A 22,427-nucleotide genomic window follows, 5' to 3' on the forward strand; every position below is an offset into this window, starting at 1 on the left:
TGAAGTTCTTCCAAATTAGATTTTAAATGCCAATTAGGAGGTTGAATATACTAAAATAAAAGCAAATACAACCGCAATGGCCTCACCTTATGGCTAGTTAGGGCTCCTTCTCTCCAAAGCAGAACCTTTGCTCTGAGCGGGGCTTTGAGACAGAGGCTCAGCTTAATGAACACATTAATTAGAACCATAACTATTTATAAGATAATTAGGAGACGAGGCAGGGTAAACCGGGCCCTTCCTGCAATTAATGGCGGATTAATTACTGGAGGTAATGAAGTGGATTTTTTAACTGCATTAAGGTGAAGTACAGAGCGGCGCGGCGGCTTTGTGATCGCCGCATAATGAAGGCAGGCTGTTTGAGCGCCGCTCCTCTGAGCTCGCTAATCAGCATCATTGCATCATTATGTATGCACTTAAAAAGACTTACCACCAAAATGACTGCCTAATTATTTCTAATTGGCAGGAGTCTGTGTAGTCATTGAGCTGTTTGTAGCCATTTTAAGGTTCATTTAACTATCCTTGGGGCCATGTGATAGATGGGGGTGGAGGGGGGGGAAGGGGAAGGGGAAGGAAGAAAGCTTCCACTGGAGGCTGGCCTTGGCTGGCGCCGTTAATCAGTTGTGGTGGGCTTGAGCTCGAAATGCAGTTTGCTCCTGCGGAGGTCAGAACCTGAAGTAGTCCAAGCAAAGTTTGGCTGTTTGAAGCCGCCTGGCTGTATTCATTAGCAATTAGTAAAATAATTGTGCCTGTCAGGGTGTTTGGGTTTCCATCTGACTCGCCGCTCTTTCATCCCTCTGCCTGCTCGTCGCGCGTTAGCTTGACTGGAAACCAAATATTCCTCCAGCAGACCCCTTTTAGCAGCTCGAGTGTAGTGGCATCTGTTCCCATCTCCTACCTTTCTTCCTTCATTTGTTAGCTTGAAACAGCACGGCAGCGGTTTCGACGCGGTCGCCTCCTTTGCCTCCCCGTTGATTGCCCAGGGAAAGCTTCGACCCAAAGGCAGCGGTTTAGGGCTTTCAGAGAGGCTGCCTCCAAGGAGTCGGTCGTTGAAGCTTTAAGGGGGGAAGCCGGGAGCGGGCACATCGAATGCTGATGTTTGCCAGAGGTGGGGGGTAGCTCTCAACCTAAAGGAGGTTGTAGACAGGCAGAGGTTGGTCTCTTCTCCCAGGCAGCCAGCACCAGAACAAGAGGACACAGTCTCAGGCTGCACCAGGGGAGGTTTAGGCTGGAGGTGAGGAGGAAGTTCTTCACAGAGAGAGTGATTGCCCATTGGAATGGGCTCCCCGAGGAGGTGGTGGAGTCACCGTCATTGGAGGCGTTCAGGAGGAGACTTGACAGGGTGCTTGGTGCCATGGGTTAGTTGATTAGGTGGTGTTGGATGGTAGGTTGGACGCGATGATCTTGAAGGTCTCTTCCAACCTGGTCTGGTCTATTCTGTTCTGTTCTATTCTGTTCTTTCCAAGATGTTGACAGCTTGGGGTAGTCAAGGGCATCTCCTGGCAGAAGAAGGCTGTGTAGTAATCATAGAATGGCTCAGGTTGGAAGGGACCTCAGAGATCATCTACTCCAACCCTCCTGCCCAGGTTGCTCAAGGCTTCACCCAACCTGGCCCTGAACAATCCTAGGGAGGAGGCATCCACAGCCTCTTCCAGAGTCTCATTACCTTCAGACTGATGCACTTCTTCCTCAGCTCCAGTCTAACCCTGCTCTGCTGCAGCTTCAATCCATTCCCCCTTATCCTCCCTCTGGACACCCTAAGCAGAAGTCTCTCTTCAGCCTTCCTTGAGCATCCCTTCAGGTACTGGCAGGCAGCTCTGAGGTTCCCCCAGATTCTTCACTTCCCCAGGCTGAACACCCCCAGCTCCTTCAGCCTATCCTCATGGCAGGGCTGCTCCAGCCCTTGGATCATCTCTGTGGCCTCTGGAGTCTCTCCAGCAGCTCTCTGTCCTACTCCTGCTGGGGACAGCAGAACTGGAGGCAGGATAGGAGGTGAGGTCTCAGCAGAGCAGACTCAAGGAGCAGAATCTCATGTTCTCATGTTCTTGTTTTGGCCTTCCAGTATCTGAAGGGGGCCTACAGGAAGGCTGGGGAGGGACTGCTCAGGATCTCAGGGAGTGATAGGACTAGGGGGAATGGAATGAAGCTGGAGGTGGGGAGATTCAGGCTGGAGGTGAGGAGGAAGTTCTTCCCCATGAGAGTGGTGAAGCCCTGGAATGGCTTGCCCAAGGAGGTGGTTGGGGCCCTGTCCCTGGAGGTGTTTAAGCCCAGGCTGGATGAGGCTCTGGCCAGGCTGATCTAGTGTGAGGTGTCCCTGCCCATGGCAGGGGGGTTGGAACTAGCTGATCCTTGTGGTCCCTTCCAACCCTGCCTGATACTATGAATCCCTTCTCCTGCCCTGCTGCATGAGGGCACTGCTGGCTCAGGGGCAGCTGCTCAGCACCCAACACCCCCAAGTCTCTTTCTTCAGGGCTGCTCTCAACCCACTCTACACCCAGCCTGGATCTGTGCCTTGGGCTGGCCTGATGCTGCCTGCTGGAGTGCTGATCCCTCCATGGATGTCAGTCAATAATTACATTGGGAAGGTGGGGGCTGGGGCTTGGAAACGACCTTTCGGAGATGTTCTAATTAGCGTTTAGTTATTTTATCTCCCAGTGTCAGATTTAATGTGACATCCCATTAGGTAAAGAGCTCTCAGGGAGCAGCATCTTGTCCTGGTGGCCCTAATCAGAACCATCTGTGGGTTGGTGTCAGCCTACAAGAGCCATTGCTACAGCTTAAAGAAACACCGGCGAGCAAATTGTAGGCTAATAAAAGAGAGGTCAGCATTGCCTCTTTGGGCTACACACACACACACACACACACACAGAGAAAGGGCACTTCTGGTAACTGAATGTGAAAGCATAAGCTTTAAAAAGGAGTTGTTCAGGTTGTGGTTAAAGTTTAAGTGGCTTGAAAAGAGTTAATGGTTTTAAAAGAGTTGGGGTGGGGGGGAAAAAAGCCAGCATCTAGTCCTGAGATGTTAGTGTGAGTGAGAGGGAAGAGGTTAAATGAGGGGATTAGGGAAGCAGAAAATAAGATGTAAACTAATCAGGGAATTGTTTGGGTTGGAAACACCCTCTGAGGTCATCTAGTCCAACCATCAACCCAACACCACCGTGGCCACTAAACCACGGCCCCAAGTTTCTTGAACCCCCTCCAGGGCTGGGGACTCCACCAGCTCCCTGGGCAGCCTCTGCCAGTCCCTGACCACTCTTGAAGCAATGTCTTGAAGAAATTTTTCCTCCTCTCCAAGCTAACCCTCCCCTGGCACAACTTCAGGACATTTTCTCTCCTCCTATCACCTGACACTAGGGAGCAGAGCCCAACTTCCACCTCATTGCAGCCTCTGATTTGAGCAGGTACTTGCTCATGGGATCCAGCAGATCCTAGAATCATTCAGATGGGGAAAGGTCTTTAAGACCATCAAGTCCAAGGGCTGGACTCAGTCTTTAAAGGTTTCTTCCAACTGACACAATTCTGTGATTCTGTATCCTCAGATTTCTAGCCATAGGCTTTGAAAGTGCTCTTAGATTGCAGCTCTGATCTTAAATCTGAGTTGCTTAAAGGGGTGGCAGAGTGAGGTTGTGAGGATCAGTTGTTCCTCACAGGAGCATTAGAAGTCTGAGCTTTGTGGCTCAGGCAAGAGGATAAAGATCTCAAGGACTCTGATGAAATCTTTCCTCAGGACTGTGGGGAAGCACCTGAGGTCTGGAGTGTTCCCATGCTGCAGATGAATTAAAAAGGTGGAATTACCTGCATAATACAATGAAGTCCTGACCTTACTTCAGACCTTGGCTTCCAGTCAGGAGACAGCCCCACAAGATTGGTGCATCTTCTGAAACTGAAGCCTGGTAACCAAAGTTAGCAACTTCCTAGGGTGCTGCAGCTGTGGAGCAGAGGAAATTGGTAGAGATGAAGTCACCTCACCTGAGGAATGGTGACATCTACATTGTCTGTGGTTAGTTAACCTCCTCTTATGTCACTTTAGATAGGAATCAAGGACAGGGATTGAGCTCTTGGTCTCCTGCCTGCAGTGGCTGTGAGCACTCAGAGTAGAATTTCAGCCCCAAAGACTTGGGGGCTTGATTAGTAGCAAGAAATGATGGAAGTGGGGAGAGAAAAAAGTTGGAAACACCTGAAAAATCCCCAAGTCCCAGCATGGTGAGGTTGGAAGGGACCTCTGGAGGTCATCCAGTCCATGATAATCTGCTGCAGCAGGGCACCCACAGCAGCTTGCCCAGCAGCACAGTGACCCGGGGGGGTTGGAAGCTCTCCACACCAGGAGTCTCCACAACCTCTCTGGGCAGCCTGCTCCAGGCCTCCAGCACCCTCACACCAAACAACTTTCTCCTCCTGCTCACATGGAGCCTCCTGGCTGCCACTTTGTGCCCCTTGGCCTGTCCCTGGGCACCACTGAGTAGAGCCTGGCCCCAGCCTCTTGCCCCCCAGCCTTTAGCTCTTGCTGAGCATTGCTCAGCTCCCCTCTGGGGCTGCTCTTCTGCAGGCTCTCAGCCCCAGGGTTCTCAGCTTTTCCTCATCTCTTCCAGCCCCACCAGCTGGGATTCTGTAGTGTTTGGGGCAGTTAACTGACCTCTGGGTAATGTAAAAGAATGAATTAGGAAGAGAATCCCCTCCTGTGTCACTAATGGGTGGAACAGTTTGCAGTTCCAGTAGCTGGATGGAAGCCTTTCACACAGTTGTTCTGTGTGCCAGAAATCCCCAAATCCCAGCCTTCAGTACTAGCTTCAGTTTTGGGCCTCTCACTCCAGGAAGGACATTGAGGAGTTGGAGCAGGTCCAGAGAAGGGCAACAGATCTGGGGAAGGGTCTGCAGAACAGGGTTGGGGAGGAGCAGCTGAGGGAGCTGGGGGTGTTCAGCCTGGAGGAGAGGAGGCTGAGGGAGACCTCATTGCTCTCTGCAGCTCCCTGAGAGGAGGCTGCAGCCAGGTGGGGGTTGGGATCTGCTCCCTAGGAACAAGTGACAGGAGGAGAGGAAATGGCCTCAAGTTGCACCAGGAGAGGTTTAAGTTGGATTTAAGAAGAAACTTCTTCCCTGGAAGGGTTCTCCAAGCCTGGCCCAGGCTGCCCAGGGAGGTGGCTGAGTGCCCATCCCTGGAGGTGTTTCAAAGGTGAGAGCTGTGGTGCTGAGGGATAGGGTTTGGTACCAGCCTTGTTTGAGTTAGAGAATGGTTGGATTCAATGACCTTGAAGCTCTTTTCCAACTAACCCTTTCCATATTCTCACTCATATTATCCATATTTAACTTCCTGAAATGCATCAGTTTCAGACTGTAGACCACTCCTGACCTGAAATGTTGTGTAGAGGTGGCCATATTTTCATTACATATTAATAGCATTAGTACCTTCTACACTCTGAGCAGCTCCAGCTGGTGCTCATCCTTATTCAACCTTCTCCAACATCTCCTACCATGTTTGTGGGGTTTTCTTTTGCTCCTTGTGGTGATGCTGAGTTAAACAAGAGAGTTCCTCTCAATACACTTCGAAGGGGACCCTGTGGTTGTGCTGCAGTCAGTGGTGGGTTTGCACTCTGCCTTTGTTGCCTAGGTGAACACCCAGGTTTGATGGAATGCAGTTGGATTTCCTTGGGCTTCCCCAGACTCTTGATTTATTGCTGAGATATTAAAGTGCCCTGACTTGGTTGGGGATTTGCTGTGCAGCTGTTGAGCTAATAATAAGCTAAATAAATAATGTTTGAACTAATGATCTAATAATGGAGACTTCTGTCAACTGAGAGATACTAAGGAGTGTTGTGCTCTGAGCTGGACCAGCAGCAGTTCTGCTGGGGGCTGTCCCTGCCCAGCTCAGTCCCTGCTCACTCAGGCACTGGCTGAAGCTCAGGGCAGCTTGGCAGAGCCAGGGGCTGCTGCTCGCAGGGAGAAGCTGATGGGAACAGCTCCTGCCAAGGGCTGGGGGGCAGAAAGGCTCTGCCTCAGACTTGCTCCTGGGCACACCAAGGGCACTGCCACAGCTTGTGCCACACCTTGGGGGGCAGGAAGGCAGAGGTGGCAGCTGTGGGGAGGAGCAGACAGCACAGGAGAGCCTCAAGTGCTCACCAAGGGATTGCAGCCCATGGAGGGCATCTTCAGGAGCAAGCTGAGGGATGCCCAGGGTCCAGCCTCTTCTTCCCTGGCTGCTGTCCCAGCAGGACTCTGTCCCTTCTGCTTTCCATCCCCATCCCTCTGTGCCTGAACCCAGCTCCTGAATGTGGTTCCCCTCTGCTGCTGAGTGGAGTCTGGGACTTGCCCAGTGCCTGCCCCCAGCATCAGTGGTGCCAGTGGTGCCATCCTTGCCCTCAGGGCTTGGGTTCCATGTTGGTTTGTGTCTCTGTGTCTCTATCCTATGGCACTGTTGTTCTGTGGTGACAGGTTGGACTCGATGATCCTTGAGGTGTCTTCCAGCCTTTGTGATACTGTGATTCTGTGATTTTTCTTCTTTCCATCTCAGCTGGGTTAGTTTCTTTCCCAGCCCATCAGCCTCTCTCACTTCCCTTTCTCTTCCCTTTGGGAAGCAGAGAAGTTCCTGGAGAGCCTCTGGCACTGTTTGGGTGCCCAGCCCTGACCCTTGACAGAAGTCCAGGGATGCTCTTGACACCTTGGGACCTTCCACTGGAGTGCTTTTCTTTGCCTACCAAATCTCTTGCCCTTGTGCTGCCAACCTGGTGCTGTGCCCTGCCTCCTCTTTTATAGATTCATAGAACACCAGGTTGGAAGGGACCTCAAGGATCATCCAGTCCAACCTTTCCCTTTCCAACACCAGGTTGGAAGTGACCTCAACGATCATCCAGTCCAACCTTTCCCTTTCCAACACCAGGTTGGAAGTGACCTCAACGATCATCCAGTCCAACCTTTCCCTTTCCAACACCAGGTTGGAAGTGACCTCAAGGATCATCCAGTCCAACCTTTCCCTTTCCAACACCAGGTTGGAAGGGACCTCAAGGATCATCCAGTCCAACCTTTCAGGTTGGAGAACAAGAGCAGAGTTTAACGTGAGGCCAAGAGGGTCTATTTTGAAAGGACCTAGCAGTGTCTGCTGAATCAAAGAGTGACAGAATGGTCTGGGTTAGAAGGGCCCTCCAAAGCCCCCCCCCCCCAGTCCAAAACCCTCTGCAGTCAGCAGGGCCACCCTCACCTCGATCAGGCTGCCCAGAGCCCTGTGGAGCCTGGCCTGGAGGATCTCCCTTGATCGGCGTCCCTCTCGGCGAGTCCTGTGCCGAAGCGCTTCGGTCGGCCCTGGGAGATGGAATTCAGTGCTTTAGTGCAGTGTAATTGGGGCAATCCTAAACTCCCCCTGCCCTCATTTCCTTCAGAACAATGAACATTAATAGTTTCAGGTTTTATTAGGCTGATATTCCAGATGGAGTTGGGCCTTTAATTAAGTGTAGTTTCCTCTTTGCTCGTGGTATGTGTCTCTGCTTTCTGTCGCCCCTTCTTTCTACTTTTACAGTTTTCCACATGTTTTCTTTCACCATTTATGATTTTTTTCTTCTCTCCCCCCCCCCCCTCTTTCTTTTTCTTCTTCTTTTTTTTTTTTTATTTCAAGCTAGAAGGGATTTAAATCACTTGAGCATGCAGCAGCCTTTTTCCCCCCACTCCCTCCCCTCCCCGCGTTCCCATTCAAACAATAAACGCCAGTTTAAAAAGCCCCTTCAGATCTTCTCTCACTTCATAAATATAAGTGCATGGGGAAAAAAAAAAAGAACCCCACCACCACCCCACCATGATGCAGTTGTAGTGCCCACCTGCTAATTAAATCCAGATTGCCTCAGACTTGGGTTAAACCAGGGGGGGGAAAAAAACCCAACCCAGAAAGCAAAGAGGAGATCTGCTTATTTGTTTCAACTCCCATCCCTGCTCGGGGTGCATATGGCCCTCGTGAAGCTAATGATGCTTTTGGAGCAGCTGTTGGGAGTTTAGTGCAACTCATTTTATCCACTCTTTGCCCATTTTAATTGATTACCTGTGAAGAAATTAGCAAATTAACACTTCTTGTGGAGGGAGTGAACTGGAGTGGTGGTGGTGGTGGGTGGGGTTCTTTTCCGTGGAGGCTTTCAGCTTTTCCAAGCGGTGATGGGAAGGGAGCTGCCTGGCAGGACCTGGAGAGGGGTTGGGTTTGGGGCTTGTTATCTGAGATAGAAAAGTTATTGGTGAGCCTCCATTAGGTGGTGTGAGAATTTGAGGTGGGGAGGGGGGGAGAGAGGATTGTGAGTGGTGCCAAGCATCTGTGTGTTCTGGAAGTTGGACATGAAAAGCAGCTTGGGAAGCACTGGCTCTTCACAGAGGTTTTGGTACCATATGGGCTTATCTGGATCTAAGGGCTCTTTGAAGAGCTTTGAACTTGGCTGAATGACTTAACCTTTGGCATGGTGGGTGGGTGCTTGGGGTGGGGGGGAAGGGGGTCTGCATGCTGGTAGTCTTCTCTTCAGCTTGGCTTTTTGTTTTGGGGTTTTAATTTCCCTCCAGTAGCTCTCTGCTTTGGAGGTTTGGGGGATTTTTTTTAAGGTGAATAATCAGGGTGGTGCTTGGTGTTCAGCAGTCATGGCATAGAGAGCATGAGGCACTGGAACAGGTTGCTCAGGGAGGTTGTGGATGTCCCTTCCCTGGAGGTCTTCAAGGCCAGGCTGGATGAGGTCTTGAGCAACCTGGCCTGGTGGGAGGTGTCCCTGCCCATGGCAGGGGGTGGGAGCTGGATGATCTTTGAGGTTCCTTCCAACCTAAACCACTCCATGAAGCTATGAAAACCTATTCTCTGCTTGATCTGTGGAGTTTTATTCTTGTTTGCTGAGGAGTTGTTGGCACAGATGGCCTCATGTAGCTCCATTTCATAAAGCTGTGTCTTTATTTCCTCTTCTGTATTAATCACAGGATACCTTAATAGTGCTTCCTGATGGCATACAGATGAAATTTGTCCATGCTACAAGTGGAGATGTTCCACAGCTTGTCAGACACTGAGCAGCAGATTTCCTCTGTTTACTTTTCACTTGATGAAATTATCCTCCACTGTGAGGAGTCTGTTGTGCATTTTGGATTTAATATAGAATCACAGAATCCTTTTGCTTGGAAAAGACAAAGGATTGAGTCCAAGCCTTGCCCCAGCACTGCAGGGAACCACCAAACCATGGCCCTCAGCACCACATCTCCACAGCTTTGAAACCCCTCCAGGGATGGAGACTCCGCCACTGCCCTGGGCAGCCTGGGCCAGGCCTTGACAACCCTTTTGGGGGTAGAAATTGTTTCTCATGTCCAACCTAAACCTCTGCTTCTGCTTCAGTCATTGCTAGTCCTGGAGTGGGCCCAGAGAAGGGGAAGGAAGCTGGGGAAGGGTCTGCAGACCAGGGTTGGGGAGGAGCAGCTGAGGTTGCTGGGGGTGTTCAGCCTGGAGAAGAGGAGGCTGAGGGAGACCTCACTGCTCTCTGCAGCTCCTTGAGAGGAGGCTGGAGCCAGGGGGAGTTGAGCTCTGCTCCCACGGAACAAATAGTAGGATGAGAGGTAATCATCTGAAGTTGCAGCAGGGCAGGTTTAGGTTGGACATTGACAGATACTTCTTGACTGAGAGGCTTCTCCAAGCCTGGCCCAGGCTGCCCAGGGAGGTGGCTGAATCCCCATCCCTGGAGGTGTTTCAAAGGTGAGAGCTGTGGTGCTGAGGGCCAGGGTTTAGTAGCAGCCTCGGTAGTTAGAGAATGGTTAGACTCAGTGATCTTAAAAGCCTTGTCCAACTGCAGTGATTGTCTGATCTCTGAGCTAAGCTTCTTCAAGAACATGAAGTGGAAGCACAGCAGTGACCCCAGTGAGAAAGTGATCAAGAGAATCTGTTTCACCAGCAGCCAGGACTGGAAGGAAGCATGCAGGGTAGATTGTTACTTTTTGCTCTTGATTCCTGACTGAGCTGAGTAGAAACCTCTGCAGCTGTGTTGCTGCAGCTGTGTTTTATGAATACTGCTGGTGATCCACTGAAATAAATGCAACAGTTAGCAGGCAGGGTTGGTTTTGTCTGGGCTCTGTAGCTCTGTTAAGGGAAAAGGATGAAAAACCAAATGTTTGCAAAGAGCTGTTGTACAGTGGTGGGGAATGCAGGAAAACTCATCCTTGGGATGAGTTGGGGTTGGAAGGGACCTTTCAGGCTCATCTAGTACAACCCCCTGCAGTCAGCAGGGACTCCTTTCACTAGACCACACTGCTCAAGGCCTCAGCGCCTGGAGGGCAGTGGTTTGCAAATCACCTTCACCCTGATGCTGGCAATCCCAGCACCTTTGTGTCAGGAGACCTACTAGATAGAAAGCTCTTCCAGGTCAAAACCTCCTCTACCTGAGGACTAAAGAATTGCTGGAGGCTTTTGAATTTGCCATGCCCCAATCAAAATCCATTTTGAGACAGTCACAGGATGTTGGGGGTTGATGGGACCACTGGAGGTCATTGAGTCCAGCCCCCCTGCCAGAGCAGAATCACCCAGGGCAGGTCACACAGGAACACATCCAGATGGGGCTGGAACACCTCCAGAGAAGGAGACTCCATGACCTCTCTGGGCAGCTCCAGGTCTCTGTCACCCTCACCATAAAGAAGTTTCTCTTCATGCTGAGGTGGAACCTCCTGTGTTGTAGCTTGTACCTGTTGGTCCTTGTCCTAGCACAGAATTATTGAGGCTGGAATAGACCTCTGGGACCATCAAGTCCAGCCTCTGACCTAACACCAGCACCTCTACCAGACTATGTCGCTAGGTGCTACCTCCAGTCTTTCCCTAAACACCTCCAGGGATGGTGACTCCACCACCTCCCTGGGCAGCACATTCCAGTGTCTGATGGCCCTTTCCCTGAGGAAGTGCTTCCTAACATCCAGCCTATCACTGGGCACTACCAAAAAGAGTCCATCACCTTCATCCTCACACCCACCCCTCAAATATTTATCAATCAGATCACCTCTCTCTCGGCCTTCTCCTCTCTGGACTAAACAGCCCCAAGTGCCTCAGCCTTTCTTCACAGGAGAGGTGTTCAAGCCCCCCGTCACCCTCGGAGCTGCTTTAGTTCACAATAGGCCACTTAAGTGGTAATTTGAGCTGTGGCCTGAGTGCTAAGAGGAGATCTTGCCTTGGGAGAGATGCCATATGCCGAGTGAAACGTAACCCGGGGGGTTCTGACCTCCAGTGCTTGCCTGAAAGGCTGCCTGGCAGGAGGAGGTTGGCTCACCCGGCTGGGCTGGACACATTCCAGGCTCAATAACAGCATTTTCCCTCCCTGTAATTTATAGTTTCATCTGGACCTGGTATTTTCTTCTGCTCGTGCCATTGTGGAGCTTTATTAAACCGTGGTTGCCTTTTTCAGAGGCGGTGATCTTCTGCCTGTGATTTGGCTTTCAAAGCCCTTTGGAGTCTTGCACTTGCAGGAGGTGCTGCAGAAACGTTTTGTGCTCTTTTAAACCTCCCTCCTCCAGCCCTCGAGGTGCTTAATGAAACTTTTCAATGAGCTGCCATCAGAACTTTCATGAAGAGTGGAGGTTGTGATGGGAACTAAAGCAAGCTCGACCTGTTTTCCTGACTGCTCATTGTCTGTAGCTACTCAGGTACCACAACAGGAAAAAAACAGAGGTCTTGAGCCATGGTAAATGACAATGTAGAAAAGAATCCAAAAGAATTTGAGGAATAATGAAAAGCTTTTTTTAGACACATAGGAAACAGTCCCAGAGGCTGCCTGAGGGAGGGCATGTCAGCCAGAGCGACCTGGGCATGCTCAAGAAGCAGCCTTGTGTGAACCTCATGGGCTTCAGCAAGGCCAAGGCAAGCTCTTGCAACTGGCTTGAGGCAACTCCTGCTGTCAGCACAGGCTGGGCATGAAGAGCTGGAAAGCAGCCCCAAGGAGGAGGACTTGGGGGTACTGGGGGTGCAGAGCTGGAGAGAAGCCAGCACTGAGTGCTGCTAGCCCAGCCCCAGCCTGCCCTGGGCTGAGCCCCAGCAGTGTGGGCAGCAGGGGCAGGGAGGGGATTCTGCCCCTCTGCTCTGCTCTGCTCAGACCTCCCCTGCAGTGCTGGGGCAGCTCTGGAGTCCTCAGCACAGACAGGGACAGGGACAGGGGAGGCCACAGCAATGCTGGCAGGGCTGGAAGCTCTCTGCTGTGAGGCCAGGCTGAGAGAGTTGGAGAAGGCTGCAGGGAGACCTTAGAGCAGCCTCTCAGAACTTAAAGGGCTGAGCAGAAAGATAGGCAGAGACTTTTTAGGCAAAGAGCTTTCTTTTGGTCACATGGAACTTCCTGGCTTCCAGTTTGTGCCCCTTGGCCTGTCTCTGGGCACCACTGAGCACAGCCTGGCCCCAGCCTCTTGCCCCCCAGCCTTTAGCTCTTGCTGAGCATTGCTCAGCTCCCCTCTGGGGCTGCTCTTCTGCAGGTTCTCAGCCCCAGGGCTCTCAGCCTTTGCTGCTCACAGAGCTGCTCCAGGCCCCTCAGCATCCTTGGGACCTCCCCTGGACTCTCTCCAGTAGTATCTTGACCAGATGTTTAGAATGTAAAGTTTAATATAGAAGAAAATGTTGCTTTCATAGAATCCTAGAATGGTTTGGGTTGGAAGGGACCTCCAAAGGTCATCTACTGCAACTTCCCCCCCCACTCCTCAGGGACATCCTCCACTAGGTCAGGTCGCCCAGAGCCTTGTCCAACCTCACCTTGAACATCTCCAGGGATGAGCCTCAACTGGCACCTCCCTGGGCAACCTGTTGCAGTGCTCCAGCAGCCTCCTGGTGCAGAACTTGTTCCTCACATCCAATCTCAATCTGCCCTGCTCTGGTTTGAAGCCATTATCCCTTGTCCTGCCCCTGCAGGCCTTTGCAAGCTGCCTGTCTTTGCTTTCCTTCTCCAGCAGCTCCACGTCTCGCTGCGGTGCTGGGTGAGGAGTGAGTGGGGTGGCTGGATTCGTTCTGTGTTCTTCCCTCAGCACAGGAGCAAAGCTTTTTGTCACTTTCCCTTTTGACAGAGTGCTAATTATTTTGTTTTTAATTGAAAGCATTAAATTACCAAATGATTTGATCATTTATCTCACTGGAATAATTGGGCTGTGGAGCCCAGGTGAGCAGCAGAGATGGTGATGGATGTGTGGCTGCTTGGGGTAGTTCTAGGCCATGCCTTGGAAAATTCTTCACAGATCTTCAGCAGAAAAGTAGTGAAATGTGAAGAAAGCCCTGTTGAGTGTGAAAAAAAGGAAACAGAGAGAGTTCTAAACAGTCCCATTGGAGACATCTCTACCATGAGATTGGTTGCACCAAAACAATTCCTCTCTTCTCTCCATGCTGCTTTGCTCTGGAGAGATGCGATCTTGCTTCTGCTTGACCCTGGCTGTGTTGTTTTGGTTAAGTCTAACAGCAACTTTCTTTGCTCCTTTTTCTTCTCCCTTTTGTCCAAGGGGGCAAGGGGGGCAGGGAGGGAGAAGCTGGTAGCTTCCCCTGATCTTTGACCAGGGGACTCCTTGTGCTGTTTATCATAGAATCATAGAATTGTCAGGGTTGGAAGGGACCTCAAGGCTCAGCCAGCTCCAACCCCCCTGCCATGGGCAGGGACACCTCACACCACAGCAGGTTGCTCACAGCCACATCCAGCCTGGCTGCAAACACCTCCAGGCAGGAGGCTTCCACCACCTCCCTGGGCAACCTGTGCCAGGCTCTCACCACCCTCCTGGGGAACAACTTCTTCCTCACAGCCAATCTCAATCTCCCCACTTCCAGTTTTGCTCCATCCCCCCCAGTCCTATCCCTCGCTGACACCCTCAGAAGTCCCTCCCCAGCTTTCTTGGAGCCCCCTGCAGATCCTGGAAGGCCACAAGGAGGTCTCCTGGGAGCCTTCTCCTCTCCAGCCTGCACAACCCCCAACTCCCTCAGTCTGTCCTCACAGCAGAGCAGCTCCAGCCCCCTGCACCTCCTCATGGCCCTTCCCTGGACCCCTTCCCACGTGTGGGTTAAGTCCCTGTGCGTGTTGTGACCCCTGTGTGTTTGCACCCACTGCTGGCGTTCCATTGCAGGTTGTAGTTTTGCCTGTCGATGCAGCTGTGCTTTGCCTGCAGCCGAGCTGATGCTGGGGGGCAAAGCCTCCCCCTGGCAGAGCGCTGCATCTCCCTGCTCTGGTTGGGTGCAGGTCCCGCTCGCGGCCGCGGCAGCGCTCCTACAGCCGGAGCAGCGAGAGGTCGGCTCACAGGAGGACGCGCAGCAGCTCCCGGGAGCGGCGCAAGGGCAAGGAGAAGGCCAAGGAGAAGGCCAAAGGAAAGGAGAAGGAGACCCATGGCCTGAAGCAGGGGTAAGTGAAATCCCAAACAGCCTGGCTCTGGTATGACTCTTGGCCTCTGCTCTGCTCAGCCCCCACTTGCAGTGCTGCCTCCAGGTCTGGGGCACTCAGTGCAAGAAGGACTTGGAGCTGCTGGAGTGGGGCCAGAGGAGGCCACCAAGGTGATCAGAGGATGGAGAACCTCCCCTGTGGGGCCAGGCTGGGAGAGCTGGGGCTGTGCAGCCTGGGGAAGAGAAGGCTCCAGGGAGACCTCAGAGCAGCTTCCAGGAGCTGAAGGGCTCCAGGAGAGCTGGGGAGGGACTTTGGACAAGGGCTGGGAGTGCCAGGCTGAGGGACAATGGCTTTGAGCTGGGAGAGGAGAGACTGAGAGTGGAGATGAGGAAGAGATTCATAAATTCATAGAATGGGTTGGGTTGGAAGGATCTTTGAAGATCATCTAGTTCAAACCCTCCTGCCATGAGCAGGGACAGCTTCCACTAGCCCAGGTTGCTCAAGACCTTGGCTAAAGAAGATCAGCTGTCCTTGGGCCTGGTGAGGCTGCACCTCAAATCCTGCAATCAGTTTTAGGTCACTCACTACAACGATGCTGATGTCCTGGGGAGGGTTCAGAGAAGGGCAACAAAGTTGATGGAGGGTTTGGAGAACAGGGCTGGGGAGGAGCAGCTGAGGGAGCTGGGGGTGTTCAGTGTGGAGAAAAGGAGGTTGAGGGGAGACCTTCTGTCTCTCTCCAACTCCCTGCAAGGAGGTTGGAGTGGGGTGGGGTTGGTCTTTCTTCCATAGTGTCAGGTGGTAGGATGAGAGGAATGAGCCTCAAGTTGCAGCAGGGAAGGTTTAGGTTAGAGATGAGGACCAATTTCTTTCCCAGAAAGGTTGTCAAGGCCTGGCCTAGGCTGCCCAGGGCAATGGTGGAGTCCCCATCCCTGGAGGGGCTTCTGAGCTATGCAGATGTGGTGCTGGGGGAGGTGGTTTGTGTTGGGTGAAGGGTTGGGCTGGATGATCTTGGAGCTCTTCAGAGGAGCAGTGTTTGGTAGCAGTGATTCACTTCACTGTGCACTGACCCCACTGCAATCTTCCCCCACTGCATTTGGTGCTAGTCAAAGCCTTTCGTTCATCTTTTATTTATGCTTTTTGTACTTCACTTGCTTTAAAACAACTTGCATGCCTGATTCCACTGACCTCTGCGTGGCTGCTGCTGAATTCTGATGTTTGAAGTCCTGATTAGCTTAAGACCAGGCAAGTTCTGGCATCCTGAGACATAGAATCGTGGAATTGTTAGGGTTAGTAGGGACCTCAAGGATCAGCCAGTCCCAACCCCGCTGCCATGGGCAGGGACACCTCACACCACAGCAGGTTGCTCGCAGCCACATCCAGCCTGGCTGCAAACAGAGTATCACAGTATAACTAAGGTTGGAAGAGACCTTGAGGATCATTGGAGTCCAACCTGTCACCACAGACCTCCTGACTAGACCATGGCACCAAGTGCCACATCCAATCCCCTCTTGAACACCTCCAGGGATGGGGACTCCACCACCTCCCTGGGCAGCACATTCCAATGACGAATGACTCGCTCGGTGAAGAATTTTCTCCTCACCTCCAGTCTAAACCTCCCCTGGCACAGCTTGACACTGTGTCCCCTTGTTCTGGTGCTGCTTGCCTGGGAGAAGAGACCAACCCCCACCCGGCTACAACCACCCTTCAGGTAGTTGTAGAGGGCAATGAGGTCACCCCTGAGCCTCCTCTTCTTCAGGCTAAACAACCCCAGCTCCCTCAGCCTCTCCTCATAGGGCTTGTGTTCAAGGCCTCTCCCCAGCCTTGTTGCCCTTCTCTGGACACCTTCAAGTCTCTCAATGTCCTTCCTAAACTGAGGGGCCCAGAACTGGACACAGGACTCAAGGTGTGGCCTAACCAATGCAGAGTACAGGCGTACAATGACTTCCCTGCTCCTGCTGGCCACACTATTCCTAATGCAGGCCAGGATGCCATTGGCCCTCTTGGCCACCTGGGCACACTGCTGGCTCATATTCAGGCAGCTGTCGATCAGCACCTCCAGGTCCCTCTCTGTTTGGGAGCTCTCCAGCCACTCCAACCCCAGCCTATAGCTCTGCATGGGATTGCCGTAGCCAAACACGTCCAGGCATGAGGCTTCCACCACCTCCCTGGGCAGCCTGTGCCAGGCTCTCACCACCCTCCTGGGGAACAACTTCTTCCTCACAGCCAATCTCAATCTCCCCATTTCCAGTTCTGCTCCATCCCCCCCAGCCTTGTCCCTCCCTATCTTTCCTGGAGCCCCCTGCAGATCCTGGAAGACCACAATGAGGTCTCCTGGGAGCCTTCTCCTCTCCATCTTCAAGGATTTGCTGAGGTGCCCTCTGTCCAGAGGACTTTTTCCAGTGGTGTTCAGCCAAACCATTTGCAGAGTTTCCTTCTCAGTGCTGAGCCCTGGCAGTGTCCCAGCTGTTTTTTTCCAGTCCTGGGTTGACAAATGCCTGTTGATGAGCTTGGCAAGAAGACATCAGGAGTAAACTGGGAATATTGGCGCTGGCTGGGTTTGACAGCAGTCAGACACTCCTGCAGCTTGTCACATTCCTGTGGTGTGGGAGGGTTTTTTTTTTTGTGTGTGTGTGTGTGGTGTTTGTTGTTGGTTTTTTTAATTCTCCCTCCCTCTTCCTTCAGCTCTGCAGTAGGAGCTCATTTATGGTAATTCTCTCCCATTTGCATATAGGTTATGGAGTTCCGTGGTGCAGAGCGCACTCGGAGCCGCTTTCAAGTGTCTGCTCAGATCAAAGCAGGGCTGTGTGATCGCTGTTGTCTGACACCAAGCTGTGTGGTGTTGTTTTCATTAAACATTTATCACACTTCCAACGTGACAGCAGGCAACTCTGTGCTTGGGCAACATGTTTTCATGCAAAATTTATTGGAGGAGACGAGGTGCTGTAAAGAGATCCTTGTTGCCTTTCACCAGTGGCGAAGGGTAAATGTTTGATGGGAAGGGAAGATACCTCCAGCGCCTCTTGCTTGGGCTCTAGCACAGGAGGGCTGAGAAGTGCTTGGGCTTTAAATAAGTAAAGAGAGCTTAAGATTGTTTGTTCTGAGCTGCTTTGCTCTGGCAGGCCCTGGGAGCGCCTTCAGCTTGAGCCTGCTTGGTTGTAACAAGGGCTTAGCGCTGGTCCTGTCATGATGGAACAGGGGAGAAGGTGGAAACTAAGTGATGGCTTAATAGTAGGGGATAAGAGACTGAATTGTTAATAGCTCCCTGCCTGTCAGTGTAAACTCTTGCAGGCAAGGCAGTTCCCTGGGCAAGTGAGGGATCCTCAGGGCAGTTCTCACAGCACAAACCACAGTTTTGGACAAAAATACCTCAAATCACACAATCGTTTAGGCTGGAAAAGAGCTCTGAGATCATCCAGTCCAAGCTTTACCCCAGCACTGCCAGCTCACCACTGAACCATGGCTCTTAGCACCACATCCACCCAGCTTTGAAACCCCTCCAGGGCTGGGGACTCCACCACTGCCCTGGGCAGCCTGGGCCAGGGCTGGGAAATCCTTTTGGGGAAGAAATTGTTCCTCATGGACAACCTAAATCTCATCTGGTCCAACTTAAGGCCATTTCCTCTTGTCCTATCACTTGATCCTTGGGAGAAGAGGCCAAACCATACCTGGCTCCAGCTTCCTCTCAGGGAGCTGTAGAGGGCAATGAGGTCTCCCTCAGCCTCCTCTTCTCCAGGCTGAACACCCCCAGCTCCCTCAGCTGTTCCTCCCCAGCCCTGCTCTCCAGATCTTTCCCCAGCTTGGTTGCCCTTTTCTGGACCTGCTCCAGCCTCTCAGTGTCCTTCTTGGCCTGAGAGCCCCAAAACTAAACCCAGCACTCAAGGTGTAGCCTCATCAGTGCCCAGTACAGGGGACCAATCCCTGCCCTGGTCCTGCTGGTCAGACTCTCACTGCTCCAGGCCAGGCTGCTGGTGGCCTTCTTGGCTACCTGAGCACACACTGGCTTCTATCCAGCTGCTGTTGACCAACACCCCCAGGTCCTTTTCCACGGGCCAGTTTCCAGCCCCTCTGCCCCAGGACAGACCCTTTGTCTGCCAGGGGATGATCCTTGTCCCTGGAGGAAATGCCCTGCTCAGGGGGAGTGAACTCTGTGGCCATGTGGCCACACAAACCCCAGGAACTAGGAGAAAAATTGCAGAGCTTCTTTAAAATCTGGTTAAAATTAGAGCCTGCATTTTGAGTGCTGAACCCAAACTGCTTCAGTACCCTGTTGGAAAATAGTTTGGAGTACTTGCTGTGGAGTTTGCTTTGTTCTTTTCTCAGAGGGGGAAAAAAATAAAACCTTTCCTGAATCCAAGTGGTTTTATTTCCATGTCTGGACTAAATTATGAGGACTTTGTAATGGCTGCAGTCATGCTGCTGAGAGGTTGTTATAATATAGTTTTAAGATCCTTGATAGTCCTAATTAGCCACAGTAATTAATTCTGGTGGCTTCTTGAGGAATAGCAGATAATGAGCTTCTAAAAGTTGCTGAGAAGTTGAACCTCTTTATCTGACCTGGGGTATCCTTGCCAGGCATTTGTTTCAGCTTCCTCTGGAGTGGGCTCTAAAGAGGTTTTGTTTGTAGTGCCATGCCAAGGGAACCTCCTGGCTGCCACTTTGTGCCCCTTGGCCTGTCCCTGGGCACCACTGAGCAGAGCCTGGCCCCAGCCTCTTGCTCCCAACAGCTCCTTTAGCTCTTGCTGAGCATTGCTCAGCTCCCCTCTGGGGCTGCTCTTCTGCAGGCTCTCAGCCCCAGGGCTCTCAGCCTTTGCTCCTCACAGAGCTGCTCCAGGCCCCTCAGCAGCTTTTGCAGCCTCCCCAGGACTCTCTCCAGCAGTTCTCTGTCCCTCTTGAGCTGGGGAGCCCAGAGCTGGCCACAGGCTCTGTAAATAAAGAGGTCACCTTGCACTCATTGTGGTTCATTCTCAGGTGCTTTTCTCAGTGGTGCCCAGTGGCTAATGGGCACAAGCAGGACAAGGGCTAATGGGCACAAGTTTGGACATAAGAAGTCCCATCCAAGCATGAGGAGGAACTTCTTTGGTTTAAGAGTGAGAGAGCCCTGGAGCAGACTGCCCAGAGAGGTGGTAGAGTCTTCATCTCTGGAGAGATTTCAAACCCACCTGAATGTGTTCCTGTGTGCCCTGTTCTAGGTGACCCTGTCTTGGCAGGGGGATTGGTCTGGATGAGCTCCCTTCCAACCCCTGCCATCCTGGAATTCTGTGTTCTTTGAGGTTTGTTGGACGCAGATAGGTCTAATAATGTCTACGAATGTCTGAGGGGTGGGTGTCAAGTGGATGGAGCCAATCTCTGTTCAGTGGTGCACAGTAATAAGACAAGGCAACGAGTGTTCAGGTGGTGGGAACCTGAAGGAAGCCACTGAAAGGCCAAATGAGGACAATTTCCTCTGCAGCAAGTCAGCCAAAGGGCAATGGGAAGCAGAGCAAGAGCCTCCCCTTGCAAAAGACAGAGCTGTCCATATGCCCAGAGCAGCTCCAGGGTCATGTGCCTTTGACCTGAATTTGTCACTATTGTCATCTGAGCTGTGTTGGCCTTGCTCTTCTTTTTGTTTGCTGGAAATCTCCCTTTTTAAGACTAAAAAAGGTCTGGGCATTGATTTCCTGTGCTGTGACATTGAGACAGCAACATATGGTTTGATTGCTTCTCCTTTCACTACCAGGCAGCTGTGAAAACCCAGCGTGGGTAGAAGTTGTGTGCAAGCCGTGGAGCACAACTGTGAGAGGCCAGGGGAGGGTTAGGTTGGACAGGGGGAAGAATTTCCTTGCTGCAAGAGTGGTCAGGGGCTGGCCCAGGCTGCCCAGGGAGGTGGTGGAGTCCCCATGCCTGGAGGTATTCAACAAACCTGTGGCTGTGGCACCTGGGGCCATGATTTGGTGGCCATGGTGGTGTTGGGTTGCTGGTTGGACTGGATGAGCTCAGAGGGCTTTCCCAACCCCAGTTCTAGGCTTCTGTGATTCTAAGAAACCTGTGGAGATGGCACCTGGGGCCAGGGTTTGGTGGCCATGGTGGGGTTGGGTTGCTGGTTGGATTTGATAACCCTAGAGGGATGTTTGCAGCCAAACCAACTCTAGGGTTCTGTGAGTCTAAGAAATGTGTGGCCATGGCACTTGGGGCCATGGTTAAATGGCTGTGGTGGTGGTAGGCTGCTGGTTGGACTTGATAGTCTTAGAAGTCTTTTTCAACTGAAACAGTTCTATGATTCTAAGACCTCCAAGGTCCTCATGATTCTGTAAGATGGCAGCAAGCCACCCAGCCTATCAAACCAGGATTTCCCCCACCCCCACCCCAGAATAAGCATTTCATTTTCCTTCCCTGGTGCTAAGCTGCCCCAGTCACTATTTTTGTGCCCAATTTGTGGAGTTCAGCCTGTCAGAGCTGCTTGTTAAATGAGCTTCCCTCCTAAATTCATGTACTGTGAGGGAATTAGAGGGAGATCTTTAGGGTTTGTTTTTTTCTTTCTTCCTTTCCTTTCTTTTCTCCATCTTTGCAGCAAGAGGGTTTTTTGGCCTGCATCTGAAGGCAATATCTTCAAAGCCACACATTCTTCTAAGCTGTTTAGAATTTTCCAAACTCTCTGCTCCTTCAAACTGCCAGGCACCACGATTGTCCTCTTACAGCTATGTCATCTGCATTAGCCTGCCTCTTTTCTGCCTTCCATTTTCCAAGGCAGTAATTCCTTGCACTCAGACTTCTTCCTCCTGGAGGTGTGTTTTTATTCCCCTACACGTGCTCCATGATGGGAGTTGAGGTTGGGGGTTTGTTCTTCCCTCCCCTCCCCCCTCTCAACCAAGGCACCTTGCACTTTGAGAGCAGCTGGGGATTGTTTTAATGGCCCTCTCTTAATCTGTGTGTGAGGAATCCGAACAGAATGATAGGGGAGCTGTGCAAATCCACTTAGAGGGAGCTGTAATCTCTTTACTGGGTTTAAGGAGTTGGAGTGGCATCCAGACACCCTGCAGATACTGAACTGCAGAGATACAGTAATCACCTAACTGTGCACCCAAGGCTCTTGCTGTCATGCAGCTAAAGCTTGAGGAGTCTCCAGGAAGAATTTAGGTGGAGAGGGGGGTGGGAAAAAAAAAGAGGCAGAACAAACACAACAAATTGAGTCCTTAGAGTGAGGGGAAAAAATAGAGGCAAGTGGAGGGGAAAAAAAAACCACCCCAACACCCACATGTGGAAAGCTGTGTGGCTGTGAAGTGAGGGGGAATTGTACAGGGAAATGGGGAATTCTCCCAGGAGAAGATGAAACTCACAGGAAAATAGGAAACTTTCTCAGGAAAGTGGAAAGCTTTCTCCTGGAAATGGGGAATTCCCTCCTGGAAATGTGGAACTCTCTCAAATGGAAATTCTCCTGAAAATATGAAAGTCTCTTGTGAAAAGATGAAATTCTGTCATGGAAATATGAAACTCCCAGGAAAATGTGAAATTCTCCCCTGAAAATGTGAAACTCTTATGAAACTGAAAGTCCCTCCTGAAAATGTGGAAGTCCCTCCTGAAAATGTAAAACTCTCATTTTCAACACCACTACAGTCCTGATGAGACCTGGAGAAGAGAAGGCTCCAGGGAGACCTCAGAGCAGCCTGTCAGTACCTGAAGGGCTCCAAGCAGGCTGCAGAGGGACTGCTCCCAAAGGGCTGCAGGGACAGGCCCAGGGGCAGTGGTTGGAAATGAGAGCAGAGCAGATTGAGATTGGATGTGAGGAACAAGCTCTGCAGCAGGAGGCTGCTGGAACACTGCAGCAGGTTGCCCAGGGAGGTGCCAGTTGAGGCTCCATGCCTGGAGATGTTCAAGGTGAGGCTGGAAAGGGCTGTGAGCAACCTGCTCCAGTGGAGGATATCCCTGCTGGGTGCAGGGGTTGGACTGGGTGAGCTTTGGAGGTCCCTTCCAGCCCAGCCCCTGCTGTGATTCTATGAAACTCATGAAAACATGAAACTCTCTCTTGAAAATAGAGGAGTCTGGGTTTTTTTTTGGCTAAAGAATGGGTTTTCTAGCATGGAGCTTACTGCAGAATGAAGGTTTAGTGGTGATCTGGCAGTGCTGGGCTGACAGCTGGACTTGATGACCTTAAAGGTC

General features: G+C 51.7%; 1 protein-coding gene across 1 annotated transcript in view; it reads left to right on the forward strand.

Moving 5' to 3' along the window:
- RSRC1 (arginine and serine rich coiled-coil 1) overlaps positions 1 to 22,427 on the forward strand; it is a 170,600-nt gene that overhangs the window by 22,498 nt on the left and 125,675 nt on the right. Inside the window, exon 4 of the mRNA XM_068165813.1 lies at positions 14,157 to 14,315. Coding sequence (XP_068021914.1) covers positions 14,157 to 14,315 — 159 coding nt within the window. The remainder of the gene's footprint in view (positions 1 to 14,156; positions 14,316 to 22,427) is intronic.

This window comes from Melanerpes formicivorus, unplaced genomic scaffold (genome assembly GCF_026170545.1).
Source record: "Melanerpes formicivorus ecotype bairdi unplaced genomic scaffold, bMelFor1.0.p_v2 SCAF_93, whole genome shotgun sequence".
Classification (NCBI taxonomy): domain Eukaryota; kingdom Metazoa; phylum Chordata; class Aves; order Piciformes; family Picidae; genus Melanerpes; species Melanerpes formicivorus.